Source organism: Pygocentrus nattereri, chromosome 7, assembly GCF_015220715.1.
Source record: "Pygocentrus nattereri isolate fPygNat1 chromosome 7, fPygNat1.pri, whole genome shotgun sequence".
In the NCBI taxonomy this organism is placed as follows: Eukaryota; Metazoa; Chordata; class Actinopteri; order Characiformes; family Serrasalmidae; genus Pygocentrus; species Pygocentrus nattereri.
This window is the reverse complement of record NC_051217.1, coordinates 29,067,877-29,082,205: the sequence shown is the minus strand read 5'-3', so window position 1 is coordinate 29,082,205 and position 14,329 is coordinate 29,067,877. Positions and strand designations below refer to the sequence as shown.

At 41.8% G+C, this 14,329-nt stretch overlaps 1 protein-coding gene across 4 annotated transcripts in view; it reads right to left on the bottom strand.

The window, feature by feature from the left end:
- Positions 1-268: 268 nt before the first annotated feature.
- The window catches only part of LOC108435336 (FERM domain-containing protein 5), a 193,854-nt gene continuing 179,793 nt past the window's right edge, over positions 269-14,329 (bottom strand). For 3 of the 4 annotated variants that reach the window (XM_037539940.1, XM_017711121.2, XM_037539941.1), the window contains 3 exons: positions 13,381-13,449; positions 12,346-12,452; positions 269-6,905 (listed from right to left, as the gene is read on the bottom strand). In XM_037539940.1, coding sequence (XP_037395837.1) covers positions 6,325-6,905; positions 12,346-12,452; positions 13,381-13,449 — 757 coding nt within the window. In that variant the 3' untranslated portion in view covers positions 269-6,324. The remainder of the gene's footprint in view (positions 6,906-12,345; positions 12,453-13,380; positions 13,450-14,329) is intronic. The other variant, XM_017711122.2, reaches the window with a different exon arrangement.

Sequence of the window (14,329 nt, the reverse complement as noted above, 5' to 3'; positions counted from 1 at the left end):
CAGCTCTGATCCTGTGAAATCTTTCAGCCTGCAGCATCGGTTTCCTCTTCATCCCTAACTGTTCTATTTCTTTGTGAAATCATTGTTTAGCAGGCTCAGTTGCATATCGCAGCCTTCTTTTGAAGACATTAATAGAGGATTTGACATTAATAAATAGCACACAATACAGCAGGAACCCATACTCAGCCATCAATGCGCTTTGTCAGGTAATTCACTGTTTAATGGGACATTATTAGATGACAGTTAGAAAAACAAACCACAAGATACATTTGAACACATTTGAATGTTTATTTCAAGTTTGAATATTTCCATGGCACCAGTTACAAGGGACTATCAGAGAAACAATATTTAATACCGTTTCGCATGGAAGGTTTCCTACAGTACAAAGATGGTTTTGGAATGAATCGGACTCAACAGGAGCCGTGTTTGGCACATAAATTTGTATATATTTGCAGATCTATTTATATATTAAGTAACTAAACAGCGACCTCCGGCGTCGAGTCGAAAAAGATGCAGGTTACAGGGATCACGAGGACTCAGATCTATGCGTACACACAGGTGTGCATGTATGTGCATAGCTGTTGGGAGAGTTTGAGGGGTGCTAGTAAAGTAACGAGCACGGTGCATTAAGGGAAGAGACACATCTCAGTCTAGTAGCTCCATGGTGACAATTTTAGGTTTTTGGTCACCTATCGGATGTGACTTTAAGGTTCATTCAGAGTATAATGATAAATTGCTTCTAGCCATAACACTGCATGATCTCTGATTACAAAGAGAGTTTAGTGTACATCGGCAGAGACCATCACCTTCAGCCAGTGATCTGTGGATCCAGCGCGTGTAGCTAATAGTAAGGATGCCTGGGCACTGCTGGAGACCAGCTGTTGCTTTCCCGTTTACTTCAGAATACCTCGGTATACATGATCTTGGAGTCATTACAAGCTTGCCTTTAAAGGAATGGTTAGGAGAAGAATGACATTTACACTATTAACTACAGATAATAGTCGACCAGCCAAGACAGGTCTGCTGTCCAAATTTAGCTTCTTGAACTTAACACTGGAGCTAAAAGCTAACGTTAAACAACAGAAGTCAATAGACCCTCAAATCCTTTCTGTAAATTCATCCCCAGAATCTCTCAACCTGCACTAAAGACTTCACTAGGGTAGCGCAGACCTGTCGATGTGGTTGAGGTACAGTAAGACTTCCTGTGAGCTATAAAATGAGCAGAACCTCGTAGCTAAACCCAGCAGGCATAGATTTCAGAGACGTGTGTTAAATTCACAGGACTGGACAGATCAGGTTCTTCTGTTGTTTCTATTACGAATAAAGGCTGGTGAATTGTCCAGTTGGAGAGGCATGTTAATACATAGGAACAGTAGAAGTCGGTGCGTCTGCGCGGAGCGGAGTTGGATTGAGAGTCACAATTTGCCAGCTGTTGTCAAACGGCTACACGACACGTTCAGCTACGCAGTGGAGTTTTGCTCATGTTTGTGCTTCACAGTAAGTCGTACTGTCCTCTAAACCACAAAGCCTGTGGGACCTTACGAAGTTTGAGTGGGTAGAGAGAAGTTGTGGGGCTTTGCTTACAGGAAAGATCTGGGTGTCTTGATTTCTAGGGTTTGTTAGCAACGTTAGCCTCATGGCTCCAGCACTGAATTAATGACACCAAACACATCTACATATGAAGTAAGTGAAAACGGGTTTATTTTTATGTTTAAAACCATTCTTTTATTATTAATTATTCCAAACCATTCTTTTAATCATTCCTTATTTTGGACTATACTGAACCTGTATCTTTGACCAACAGTCCTATTTCCTTCCTATAAGCAAGCTGGATCTGATTCAGCCAATGCTGTAATAATGTGTGGCCCCAGAGTGGATATTAATTCAGAGCCGTAAAGTACATTATCTGCAATGCGGTGTTCTGCAAAGCTATTGTGAAAGCACTCCGGAGTGACTGCTAGAATATGGCGATGGCTGCTGTCCAACTCCACATCAGTACACCTCTCTTTTGCTGTACAGTGAGAGATACAAAAACATCTTCCATACAACTGACTGGAAAAGCCAGTTTTTTAAGTGGAAAACTACATGAAAGCATACAGCAGACCAATATTATGATAGTAATAAACAGTTAAGTTCACAACCATTATATCCAACATACACCAGTATCAAACGTATGTATTAAATAGGAGCCCGATTTAAGAGACTAACATTTTAAAGCATTTAGTGCCAATGAAAAGTGCACTGATGGTACAAAATGAGTAGTGATGGTTTCATGACCATTATCACAGTTAAATCACAGATAGGTATTGAAGTCATGTTCTAGCCATGCCATGTTCTCTTGCACTGAGGGATCCACTCCCTAATCGGTAGTCCTATTCTGACCCTGGTCATTCCGTATGGCAGCAGTAAAAATGCCTAAAGTAATCTTTGTAAGGGAAGGTTTTTCAGAGGTTATACTCCAAGACAGTATTTTAAAAGTACTACATGCAAGATTATAGTTAGGCTTGTGGATCTCTGTTTAGGAATCTTGTGTTCTGCATGGTTGTCTACTAGTTTTAAGAATCAGTGACTTTTTCTGTGATCATTTGCAAATCTTGTTAGGGCCTCAAAAGGCTACTGGTCTCTAGGGAGTACAGAGAGATCCCATAATGCTTGGACAGACTGATATTTCTTAGCCAATTTGTTACTGGGTCTGAGAGAAAAAAACATCAGTGTCTCATACTTGAACAGACATGTCGAGACATCATTCCGTAATGGACAGTGATTGGGCCGTGGCAACAGGACAAAGTATTTTTGATGTGACAACTTCTTGTCTGCTAATCTTCAGTCTCAGCATGCATCTGTAATTACATCTAGATTTGGTGAATTCAACATTAGATTGACTGAGGTGACGTGTCCGATTACCCACCAAAAGAAGGCAGTAAATGCCATGAAGTGTGTTTTTATTTTAAGAAAATGACTGACTTCCATTGAAAACATGCTCACTCCTCCCGAAATCAGTCAAAACGGCACATGTAGGGTGCATTAGTGTACCCGGACATATCCAAGTTTCTACTGCTACTGCCATCCTCTCTAATACTGCATGTAGTACTTTTAACCGTTAAGGTGCCTCTCGCTTTTCCTTACTTACGTGTCCAAGTCAAATTATTAAAAACGTTGCCAGTTCAAATTCACAACCAATTCAGATTACAATGAGCATAAAATGTAGCGAGTGTTGGAAATGATCATGTTATTTGAGCTCAGGCACAAACTTTGACTCAAGTGATATTGAGTTATTCGTCAACCCCACCCATCCCACCAAAGAAAAAAGAAAAAATAGGTGGCCTGGCCCTTGCTACAAAACACCACAAAAACCCGTCAAGACAATCATTGTTCTTGTGATTTTACAGCTGAACTAATTATTGCTTATTGAATGGTGCTGCCAGCGGTATTGGGTGCATGCAGGATGGGCCACCCAGGCTACATAAATGCTGTAGAAAGAATAAAAACTGACCATCCTCTAGCCTACATTTGATCGTTCACATATCTGACGTTACATCACTCCGTTTATTGATATAGGAGATATAGGTCTTCACCAGAAAAGTAATAGAAGGAAATGTACTGCTTGCCCCTCTTGCAGATAATAAGAAAATAGAAAAGACTTGGGCGATATTCTTCCATTACAAGGCTGCTGAAAATGCATGCATGAATACTTCTTTAGGTAAGACATGCATTACTTTAGTGACTCTCGCCTTTGTGATTGTGACCACCCTTATACTGCCACCTGCTGAATGTGCTTACAGCTGCTTTTGGATTCTAGGTTTAAAAATAGTGTGCTACAGTGCTCCGTTGCCACTGTATGGGTGTCCAACTGATGAACCTTCAGCTTCTGATGACTGTGGAAGACGGCACCCAAAGCTGCCAAGCAGCAGATGGATGCAAGAGTAACCTGTGTAACATTTGAGATGATCGTGCTGATGTTCCAGTGTAACCTCCATTCCAAAGCAACACGTGTCTGATAAACACTACAGGAATAATCAAACCAAGCACTGTAGACACATCCATAAAAAACTGTTGCAACAGTGTACATTAGTGATCAAATAGAAACATGTCAATCAAATACATCAACCAGGCCTGCGAGTTGCCAGAATTAAACCTACTGTTTGAGTATGAGGGTTAAAGCCAAACACAGACATTTCCATCACCATCTTTGCCATGTTTTTCATTTTTTTCAAGAACCCAAAAACTGTTCCCAGCAAACAAAAATAAGACTTAGAGGAAAACCTGCCAATTTTCAACCTAATCTCTACCTGCCACATCTGTAGAAGGTGGCACCTTGTCTTCTATTTTCTTCTGTTTTGAGATAACAGTGCTTCTGTACAGAGAAACGTGCCAGCAGTCTGTGGTAACTGACCAGATGTTGTAGATGCAGCAGACAGAGATTAGGCTAAAAACTGCTAGAGTGTTCCTCTAACACTCAAGAGATCTGCATCTCTAATATTTAATATTTTCTCTTTCCCATTCGCTCACACACGCACACATTTCTACATCAGTTTGAAGGGAGCAGACAGATAAACAACCAAGATTTTTTTCCACCCAGTCCAAACAGCCATGTCTTTGTAATCATCAGCTCTGTCTTAACATATATACAGTACAATAAAGACTGATTCGCAGTTTCAAGTACATATTGCCTGTGACATTAACGGTAAACAGCACACAGTCTTTGGTCTAGACTGTGCAGAGCGGATGACGTCCTCCATAACCCAGCATGCAATGCCTCTTTGAAGCACAATTTGCCGCCTGCATGCAAAGAAGGCTTGCTGTTGACTAAGTGAGAGTGGGTGGAAATGGACAGTGGATCTGGATTGAAAGCCTTCTGTCTCCCCCAGCAATTACACCACAAATTCTAGACCTCGCCTGAAACGCAGAGCTAAAAAAGGTATAATTTAATCTTCAATAACAAAATAACATTTCAGTTCTGTTAAAATATACATGGAAAAAAACTGTCAATATATATTAGGAAACTAACTACTTTTGTACAAAAAAGTACAGCATCATTATTGTAATTCTAAGTAAATAGCATGATATCCACAAAGTACAAATGTAAGAGCAGGTTGATATGGAATTGAAACAACCGTGTCGTTCTCTATACAATAAGACATCTTCCAATTTTCTCCTAGCAATAATAAACTCAGGACATGAAAAACCAAAGAAATGAGACCAGAAAATAAAACAAAAAAGCAGGTGAACACCCTCAAAGTGGTATAACTTTACAGTATTGCGCATCTAGCTAGACTGGATCTATGGATGCTAGGTGTTTTCAAGAGGTCAACCATGGACACTTTTCTAACAGGTACTGATACTATTGGGTCACATGACAGAACACACACTTACTTGGTTTGTTTCTTTATCCTTTAGAAAACCGTCTTAAAAATGGATTTCTACTTCACAGCTTTCTACTGCTCACGTACTGTTATACTCCTAAAAACGTAGGACGATTTGAAAATAATCCGCCAAAGTACATAACTTCAAAATACCCAAAACCTTTATTGATTAACATTTACCCTCAGAACTCGCGCGGACAGTCAGTCCTTCTCTAAAAGCAACTTACACAATCTCACATCATAGGACACACACCTCACTGCTCACCAGATCAATCAATGCTTACGTTATTTGCTGTAAGTTATAGCAGCCTGCGATAAATGAATGACCAATGACTGAATGAGGGATGGACATGAACTATGAGTGAACTCTCTAAAAAGCACTGGTTGTCCGCCAGTTTCACATACTTACTTAGCTTCACATATAACCTTCCTTTTCTGTTCTGCCTCCGTGTGCCACCTTCTAAAACTGTTTATCATCAATGCAAAATAAATAGTAATAAAGGCAACTTTCTTTTGTTGCAACAAAATATTTCATCCCTATATAAGGAAAAGTATCATCTTCAGTTCTTTGAGTCAACTTTGTCTTTTTTTTTGTTCTTTTTTTTTTTCAAAAATAAAACACCTGAAATGACCTGAAATTCCAAAAAAGAGGAAAATCATGATTCATGAAAAAAGTCTTGTCTTTAATTAAAAAAGAAAAAACGGACGAAACTGAGAAGGATGGGGGGAAAAGAAGAAAAAAATGTCAAAATGCTAAAGGAGGAGGGCGGGGTTAAAAGAGAGGAGGAGAGGGGAGCTCCTGGCGTTGGAGGCCTGGGGCACATCAGCAGGAGAATCATGAGAGAAGCCAGGTGTTCATGGTTGGGAGGCGGCTTGCTGCCCTCCGCCTCTCTCCGTCGTGTTTGTCGTCTTCTCGACCCCCCACGGCGGTGGGCTTTTTAACGAGAGCTACGCCCCACGTTCACTTGTTAATGAGCAGCCCGCCCACCCAGCGAAGCTTGCAGGCGAACCACCGCCTGAGGGGACAAAAGTATTCATAATGGAACTGCTCGAACTCGGGGGTCTGGCGGATATCACGTAAAAAGGCTACGTCAAGGTCGGACTCGGTGAGGACGATGAGGAGGAGGAGCAAAACAAAGAGGAGTCCGATGGTCACAAGGAGCAAACGGAGGACACTTAAGACAAACTTATTCACCTGTTCCGCCTCGCTGAGGGCAGCCGCCTGCAGCGAGCCTGCCGCCCTGCTGTCCGCGCCCAGCTCGCCTGGCTCCACCCCCATGGGCGTCCCCGCCTCTGACTCCTTCTCCTCCTCAATGCTGCAGGGGGCGCCGTTGATTTGGCGCGAGACTGCCAGCTCCAGGCTGTGCTCGGCCACCGGTGTGGGTAGTACGCTGTCCGACGGGCTGTAGGTTTCATCGGCTATCACGGCCGAGCTGTCTCCGGCCTCCGCCGCCTGACTGCGAGAGCGCGGGATGAAGGAGTCGCCATGGGAGACGGAGCGTACGGGCGTGGAGTGGGCACTGTCCCGCAGCGATTCCAGACCTGGACAGAACAGGGTTTGAGAGGTATAGAAGAGAACGGGAAGAGAGAAAAACAGTGTTACACTAATTCTCAGCCTGGAGTACCACCAGAGAACTTGGAGACAGGAGCACTGCTTCTCTGTCATGTCTTCCGGGGTTTCCAAACACTAGAGGGCGCTCCCGAGCGAGTCCAAAAGGAATGTGTTAATATGGAGCATTTAAAGTCTATAAATACTTTTAAAAATGTAATATAAAGGAATACAGCCTCCTCCTGAACACAGAACAGCATAAAACATGTTAACACCGCAGTTGTATTTTTGAGCTCGAGTTATTTGTTCATGATGTCTGAGTGAACAGACAAATAAATAGGTATGTTTCTTAGCCTTTTTAGGAAAATACATCGTTCTACTTCCTAAAATTCAAGGTAAGTTATGGGCAAGTGATTAGAAACTGTTTTAACTGTTTTTCGCTGTTTAACTCCATTCACCCCCATTCATTGAGAACTCGCTCATGGATGCCCTCTGCTGTTTTGCAATCATATTTTTGATATAATGGGGGAAATATGAAGTGGCCAGGCTCCTCATGAACTGGCTCCGGTACCACTGTCTGGCCAATTTTGTTTTTTCCCCAAGTGTAGGTTCACTGGTCATTTTGGATAATAAATAAAATGGCTATTTTGTGTTAGACATGTTGTGACCCCTGGTTCCTATCACTACAAAGTTTCTAAAGATGTTTCTCTATAATACATCATTTCTCTTCATGAGTGACTTTGTTTACATGTCAACCACTGAACTAAATAAGGGAAAACACTCAAATGTGCAGTGTCTGTTATAGCGCAGTCCGTTCTACTCCAGTAGATGGAGATGACCACATGACCTGAATGCAAGGCCCTTAATGATGAGCGCATAATCATTAATCAGCTTGTTTGCCACTTTGTCCGACACAGAACTGTCTGTTCCTAAGCCTCCATGCTTCATTATCAAAGTTTTGGGTTTTACCCAAAGCTGGAAGAGATTAAAGCAGCTGAGGTGTTGGGAACAAAGCTAGCATTGTCAGGCCTCACTGATCACCCCACATGCTTCCAGGCAAACTCTGATACAGGACAAGCCAGTAATGATTTTCACAATATAGAGGAAGGTAAATGTTATTTGACATATTTCACGTAACAAAGTTTGACAAATCACACAAGAAAGCCAGGAAAACCTCTAATTATTATCCATCCACCCAAATATAACAATTTGTGGTAGTGTTTTAAAGACTTTCATGTCCTTTAGATGTTTGCATCATCATTCTTTTGTACCAAATATCATTCGTTGTTACCTTTTGTTGCCACAATTTGGTATACAGCCATATCAGGCTGGTATACAGGAAATCTAGTCCAGTACAGATTTTCTCATCAACACTGGCCAGTTAAGATCAGTAATCATCAGTAATCATTTATGTATTCATTTATGTTCAGATTTGTTTTTCTGTTTTATTAGACTTATTAGCTTAAAAAGTCATGTGATCAGACTGTGGTTGGTGGGTTGAGGGTGTAGGCATACTGATTTAGGTGAAGTTCTTTTGTTGTATGCACAGTGTCCACAGATAAAACAGATATAATACGCAGCGCAAAGATTGAGGCACAAAAACATAATAGCAAAGATCTCACCTTGTGGATGATGCTTTATCATCAGAGACTTGTTAGTTCACTGCAGAACACAACTGACTGCTCTCTCTCTTGCTCTCTCTCAGACTACCTTTGTAGTCTGCATATTTAGGTAACAATGCGAGAGACTATTTTGCTGTTTAACTGTCAAATATAGTAAAAATTATTTTCTGATTCTGTATGAAGTAACAATTAGGATCATCAGATAAATGTCACAGTAAAGAAAATGAAAATTAAACTGCTAATGTTGTTGCTAATGATTTTAAAGGTAGAAATGTGGTATATGGGTGTCAGCCAATTATATTCAGAGTTTGGAAGCAGTGAATATGAAGGTTGATGTCTTCAGAGAGTGACACCTATGGACTACTATTACTACTATTACTACTACTAACTACTACTACTACTAAAACTACTACAACAACTACTACTACTACTACAAATAATAAATACTATTAATCATAATTACTGCCAGATCCAGGTCTGTAATATGTCTAGGACTACAAATGTAATTCTTTGTTCTTGTTATTTTGTGAACTTTTGAAATGCTTGAAATTCAGACTGCAATCAACTTCAACAGCAATTCTGTCCACTGTGGATATTTTTAAACATGCTTGGCCATTGACAGCACAGGTCCATGTCATCCAAAACTAATGGCCTTTGCAAATCCCCCCAGTTTCCGACATTTGTATTTAAGCATTGTATTTTTGCATATTTTTTTACTTGGATTCCACAGCAGAACTGGATGAAGCTTAAAAGAGCAAGTTTCAATTCCAGAGTATGTCACAGCAGATATGTTACCCCTTCATATTGCTGGGAGAGGATTAGGATTTCAGCTCCTGACAATGAGGCATTGCTTAGGCATAGACTTCTCATTCACAAAACGAAGGAGTCCTTCATAGCACTAAACCCGCAATAAGGCAATGAAAGTCTATTTCGATTAGCCAGGCACACTCAAATGGCTAAGAAGCCTAATTCAGCACTTCGTTTTTATCAGGAAACGGGAGCTCAAGGCCTCTCAACTCCTATCATGTTCTACTTAAAATATCAGCATGGCCTTCCTCAGTAAAGAAAATACTAAATAAAGAACTTGTAAATGTAAAACAGAAGTGGCCCTGCATGAATGTCAAAATACAGTTGTAGTAAGAACACTAATAAGAATTTGTGAATTATCCATCTTGAGATCTATCAGAAAGTTATGAAAACAAAGTGGCATTGATTGAAAGCCTCAACAGCAGCTGAAGATAACAAATTAAACTACTATTACAGTGACAACTTACAGTCAGCTTATAAACCTTATAGCATTTAACCAATGAACAAGTTTTTAGCAGATTTAGGACCACTCAGTTTAGCAGATGCCATTGTTGTGCTGTATGATTTAATGCACAGTCTAAGTGTAGCCCAGTTGTTCCCAGTCCTGGTTCTGGAGTATCACTGCCCTAAATGTTTTCTGCTCCAACACACTTGATCCTAATCAGCTCATTAATAAGCCCTTCCTGAGTTAAAACAAAGAACACACCAGGCAAGGGTAGGGCAGGGATGGTGTACTCCATGACTAGGGCCCATATTCATAAAGCTTCTCAGATTAAGAGTACTGACCAAGAATCTGATCCAGTCAGTTATGTCAAAGTAAATAAGAGATGAATCAGATTCTAAATCAGGACTTCTATTTTCAGATTTGTGAATATGGGCCCATAATTGGGAACCAGTAATGTAGCCAAACACTTGTAGAACAAGAACAAAATCACACACCTGGACCTGGAGCTGCGCTGGCCACCATGTATGGCTGTGGCATGGCAGGCAGAGGAGATGCCCGCAGTTGGTCCTGCTGTGCATTAAGAGCTGGGTAGAGGGGCAGCACACCCAGGGCTTTCCCCAGGAGCCGTGGCCCCAGACTCAGCACACGCACCTTCACATCCCGGTAACAGTGGTTAATCATACGCAGGTGAACGTTCACCCGCGTGGTGATGCGGATCAGGCACTTCACCATCGCAGAAGAAGAGATTTGTGGATTCCAAAAGGAAAAGCTAGTTCACGTAGTTCCAAAGGAAACAGCTAAGAAAGCTGTACGCTTCTGAAGGAAAAATGTCAGAAGATTCACGTGGTTCCGAAGGAAAAAGCAAGCAGGTACAAGTGGCTTCCAAGAAGAAAGATGGTTCACAAAGTTTCAAAGGAAAAAGCAAGTGGTTTCACCCCGTTTTACACAAAAGAGCAAGCAGGTTCACACTCTTCCAAACGAAGATCAGAAATGGGTTTGTGTGGTAACAAAGGAAAACATCTCCGACAGGAGATCAAACGGCATGCCCCATATCACCCCACCCTACACCGGCCTAACGTTTGCCCAGTATTCATCTGGCCTCTCTCTCCACCCACAACCAGTGACTTAAATGGAGAGCAAGGCTCTGGCTATTTTCAGAGAGCTGGATATTAATACTCTTGGAAGGCACAACGTCAGCACATGCAGGATATGTGCTGCTCCCCTCAGCCACCTCAACCACACAGGATCTCCTATGCTCTTATTCACATTAAGCCTTAACTGCTGTAGCAAAGCATTTAAACTGGTTTAGAGATAGAGGGAGAGGCACTGACTGCTAGCCATGGCAGTTTCAGGGTCCAGGAGGTCAAATTGTAATTTGAAGTCTGGCTGTTCAGTGCTCTGGTGGCTTAAATCCAAGCCCGGGAGAATAATAATAAAGGGGGTGGAGCAACACCTGCAAGACCAGGATAGGTGGGGCATGCTGGGCACAGCTGATACAAAAGGTTGGCTCATGGTACTTGCTGTACAAAAAGCTGGTGCTGAGACAGAGTGGCTGACTGACACGGACACCTGTGCCTCCTGGACAGGGCCAGGCTCAGATTACAGCCTGTGCTGAACGCGTGAGTGTGCGTCACATTTCAAAAGCAAAGAAAAGTGACTGCCATCAGTTCAAAACATGACACTGGCCATTGCTCTTCCTGAATTTTTCCTGTCTTGTCCACAGTGTGGTGTCCACAGGGTCATAAAAAGTAGAAACAGTGTTTCAAATGCACATGAATGCCCACAGCCTATGTGGCTACGATCCTCTTTAACAAAAATGACCAATCTCCTTCAAGTAAGAAGACTAATACCATAGGGTAGCTCTGTATATTCAGGCTGTATTTTCTTAAATGAAATTTGGCAAATAAAACCTCAAAAAGAAAATAGCTGATTCATTCTACAATAACACACCATCACTCGTCAGAAATATTTCCACAACTAGTACTTAATGGCTGTGTTTTTGCTGGAAATGAAATAAATGAATGGTTGCTGTGACTTTTCAGAGTATTGTGACATTAGCAGGCTAATAAACTCAAAAATCCATTAGCCATTGTGGATTAAACCAGTAGATTTTCATGTCAACTGAAGCTTGAGTGACAGAGGATCGAGCAGTAGCGTTAGATTGTGAGGGGGACTTATCTACACAAGATCTTTTAAGTAGATGATGTGCCAAAATTTAGTTTGTTGAAATAACATTGAGAACTGAGAAACGTCTTTTAGCTCTTGGCATTGTGGGGCCCTCAGCCTATGTGGCTGTGATCTGATTGTTTCAGCAAGAATGTAAGTCTACCTCAAGAAGAAAATAATTAAGTAAAACACAAAATTTAACGAAACAGCTTTGTTATATCACTCAAAGCCATAGTCATATTCTCTAAAGAATATTTACTAAAGTATTTCATTGACACTGTGAGCCAGTCTGCTGTTGACACTCAGGTGAGGTGTTAGTGTGAGAGAGGTGTGATGCTGGGGTTTGTGGTTATTCTGAGGCTTGTTGGTGATTTGGCTGAACTGGACACTCACCCTCCATAATGGATATGTGGACAGCTCTCCGGCGAGTGCGTGGCACGCTGCTTAGCCGCGGCCCGTGAGTGATGGATGGACAGCTTCTGCTGGGCACTAGACCGGCTCTGTGGACACACGGACACACACACACACACACACACACATACATACACACAGATTGACACCAATGCCATGAATTATCTTATTACAGTAAGAACTGTATAAGAGCCACAAATGAGGTGAGGGCCTCTACAAAGACACACACACACACACACACACACACACACACTACACTAATTGATTTCTAAGGGTATTATGTGAATTAGGACAGCTTTTGGGGACAAACAAATGCGTAAACACAAACAAATTTACCAACACTAAGGATGTGCTTTTTGACTTATTTTGATATTCAGTATTGGTAAAAGTGAACAAATGGATATTTGATTAACCATAAGAAAGGAAAAAGCATGTTTCTGCTTCTCACGTCTGAAACACATGCAGTGATGCTGAAGTCTGGATTCTGGGGTAGTCAGTCCACCGTTCTGAGATCAGCATCTTTGTTTATATTAGCAAATTTTCTCAGCTTTGTCTGTTACTGACAGCTACACATCTTCTCACAGTGGAAGGATGGACAAAAACACTTGTGGATTTTTTCAGATCTTAAGCAAGAGTGGAGCTTGATTTTGCACGAGTAGAGCTTAATGAGGTGAGCTTCACAACAGGTTTAATTTCAGGGCTGTGTATTATGGGGGCAGTCATGGAATGGTGTTAACGGAGCCAGCCTTACAATACCTTGAGCCGACAATGTGTGACTGAGGTGCCCTTGAGCAAGGCACTTAACCCCCAACTGCTCCCTGGGGCTCTGGGGATAGGGCTGCCCACCGCTCTGAGCAAGTGTGCTCAATGCCCCCTAGAGTGTGTCTTCACTAGTGAGTATGTGGTGTTTCACTGCACGGATGGATTAGATTGCAGAGGAGAAATTTCCCCATTGTGGGACTAATAAGGGTCAATTAATCTTCCAATTCCACGATGCAACGTAAAAAATACACATACCTGTGAATTGCAGGCGGCTCCCGCTTGATCTTAGCGCTCTGTTCCATCACCTCTTTGGCCACTCTCCCACTGTGATGGGATGAAACCATATACATATATATTTGGCCCAACAACTACACATAGAAAACACACTTCATCCACCTCAATTTTCAATCTGTGCTGCAACAAATAGCAGCTGCCCTTTTGCACTTTTCTAAGACCATATCTACTTTGCCCTTTCTAATATTATCCAATATAGAGGGGTGCAAGACAAACAGACCTCACGTCAGCCAAAAATGACATCTACCAAAGTACCAAACATTTTTCATTTTCAGCAGCCTGTCAGCATCAGGGCCATCTCCACTATTCCGCAAAGAGAGCTCTCAGTGACTGTGAGTGATGGGCAATACTGCTGCTGCAGTCCTTAAGGTGCTGGAATTAGATTAACCTTCTGGACCCTCCGCTCTAGAACACACTCTCTGACCTCTAAAAGCACCAGGACGTGACTGAGCATCCTCTTATAGAGAAACCTGCATAGTGGCATTATTCTGTTACGTTCACGCAAATGTATTTCTACATCATTAATTCTGACAATTTATGAATATGGTATTCCTTGTATTATCTAGCTGAATAAACACAATCACTGGGCACTCCATTGGAAACATGCAAATTTTCCCAGTGTGTGTTGCCTTCTTTGAGTCCTTATAAGTGGTCAGTTTCTGACCACAGAGCTGCTCTTAGATGGATTTTTTTGGGTTACTTCACAGTAACACTGCTGTGTTTAATACAGTCATACCAGAGACACACACACACACACACACACACACAACCAAGCCACAATGTTGGTGTCACTGCCTTGGTGAAAATGGTCCACCCCTAAATAATATCTGATCAATAGTAACTGACCAATGATGAGTAGATGATATCTGATAAACTGTGCATGGCAACAGAGGGGCTACAGTCTGTAATT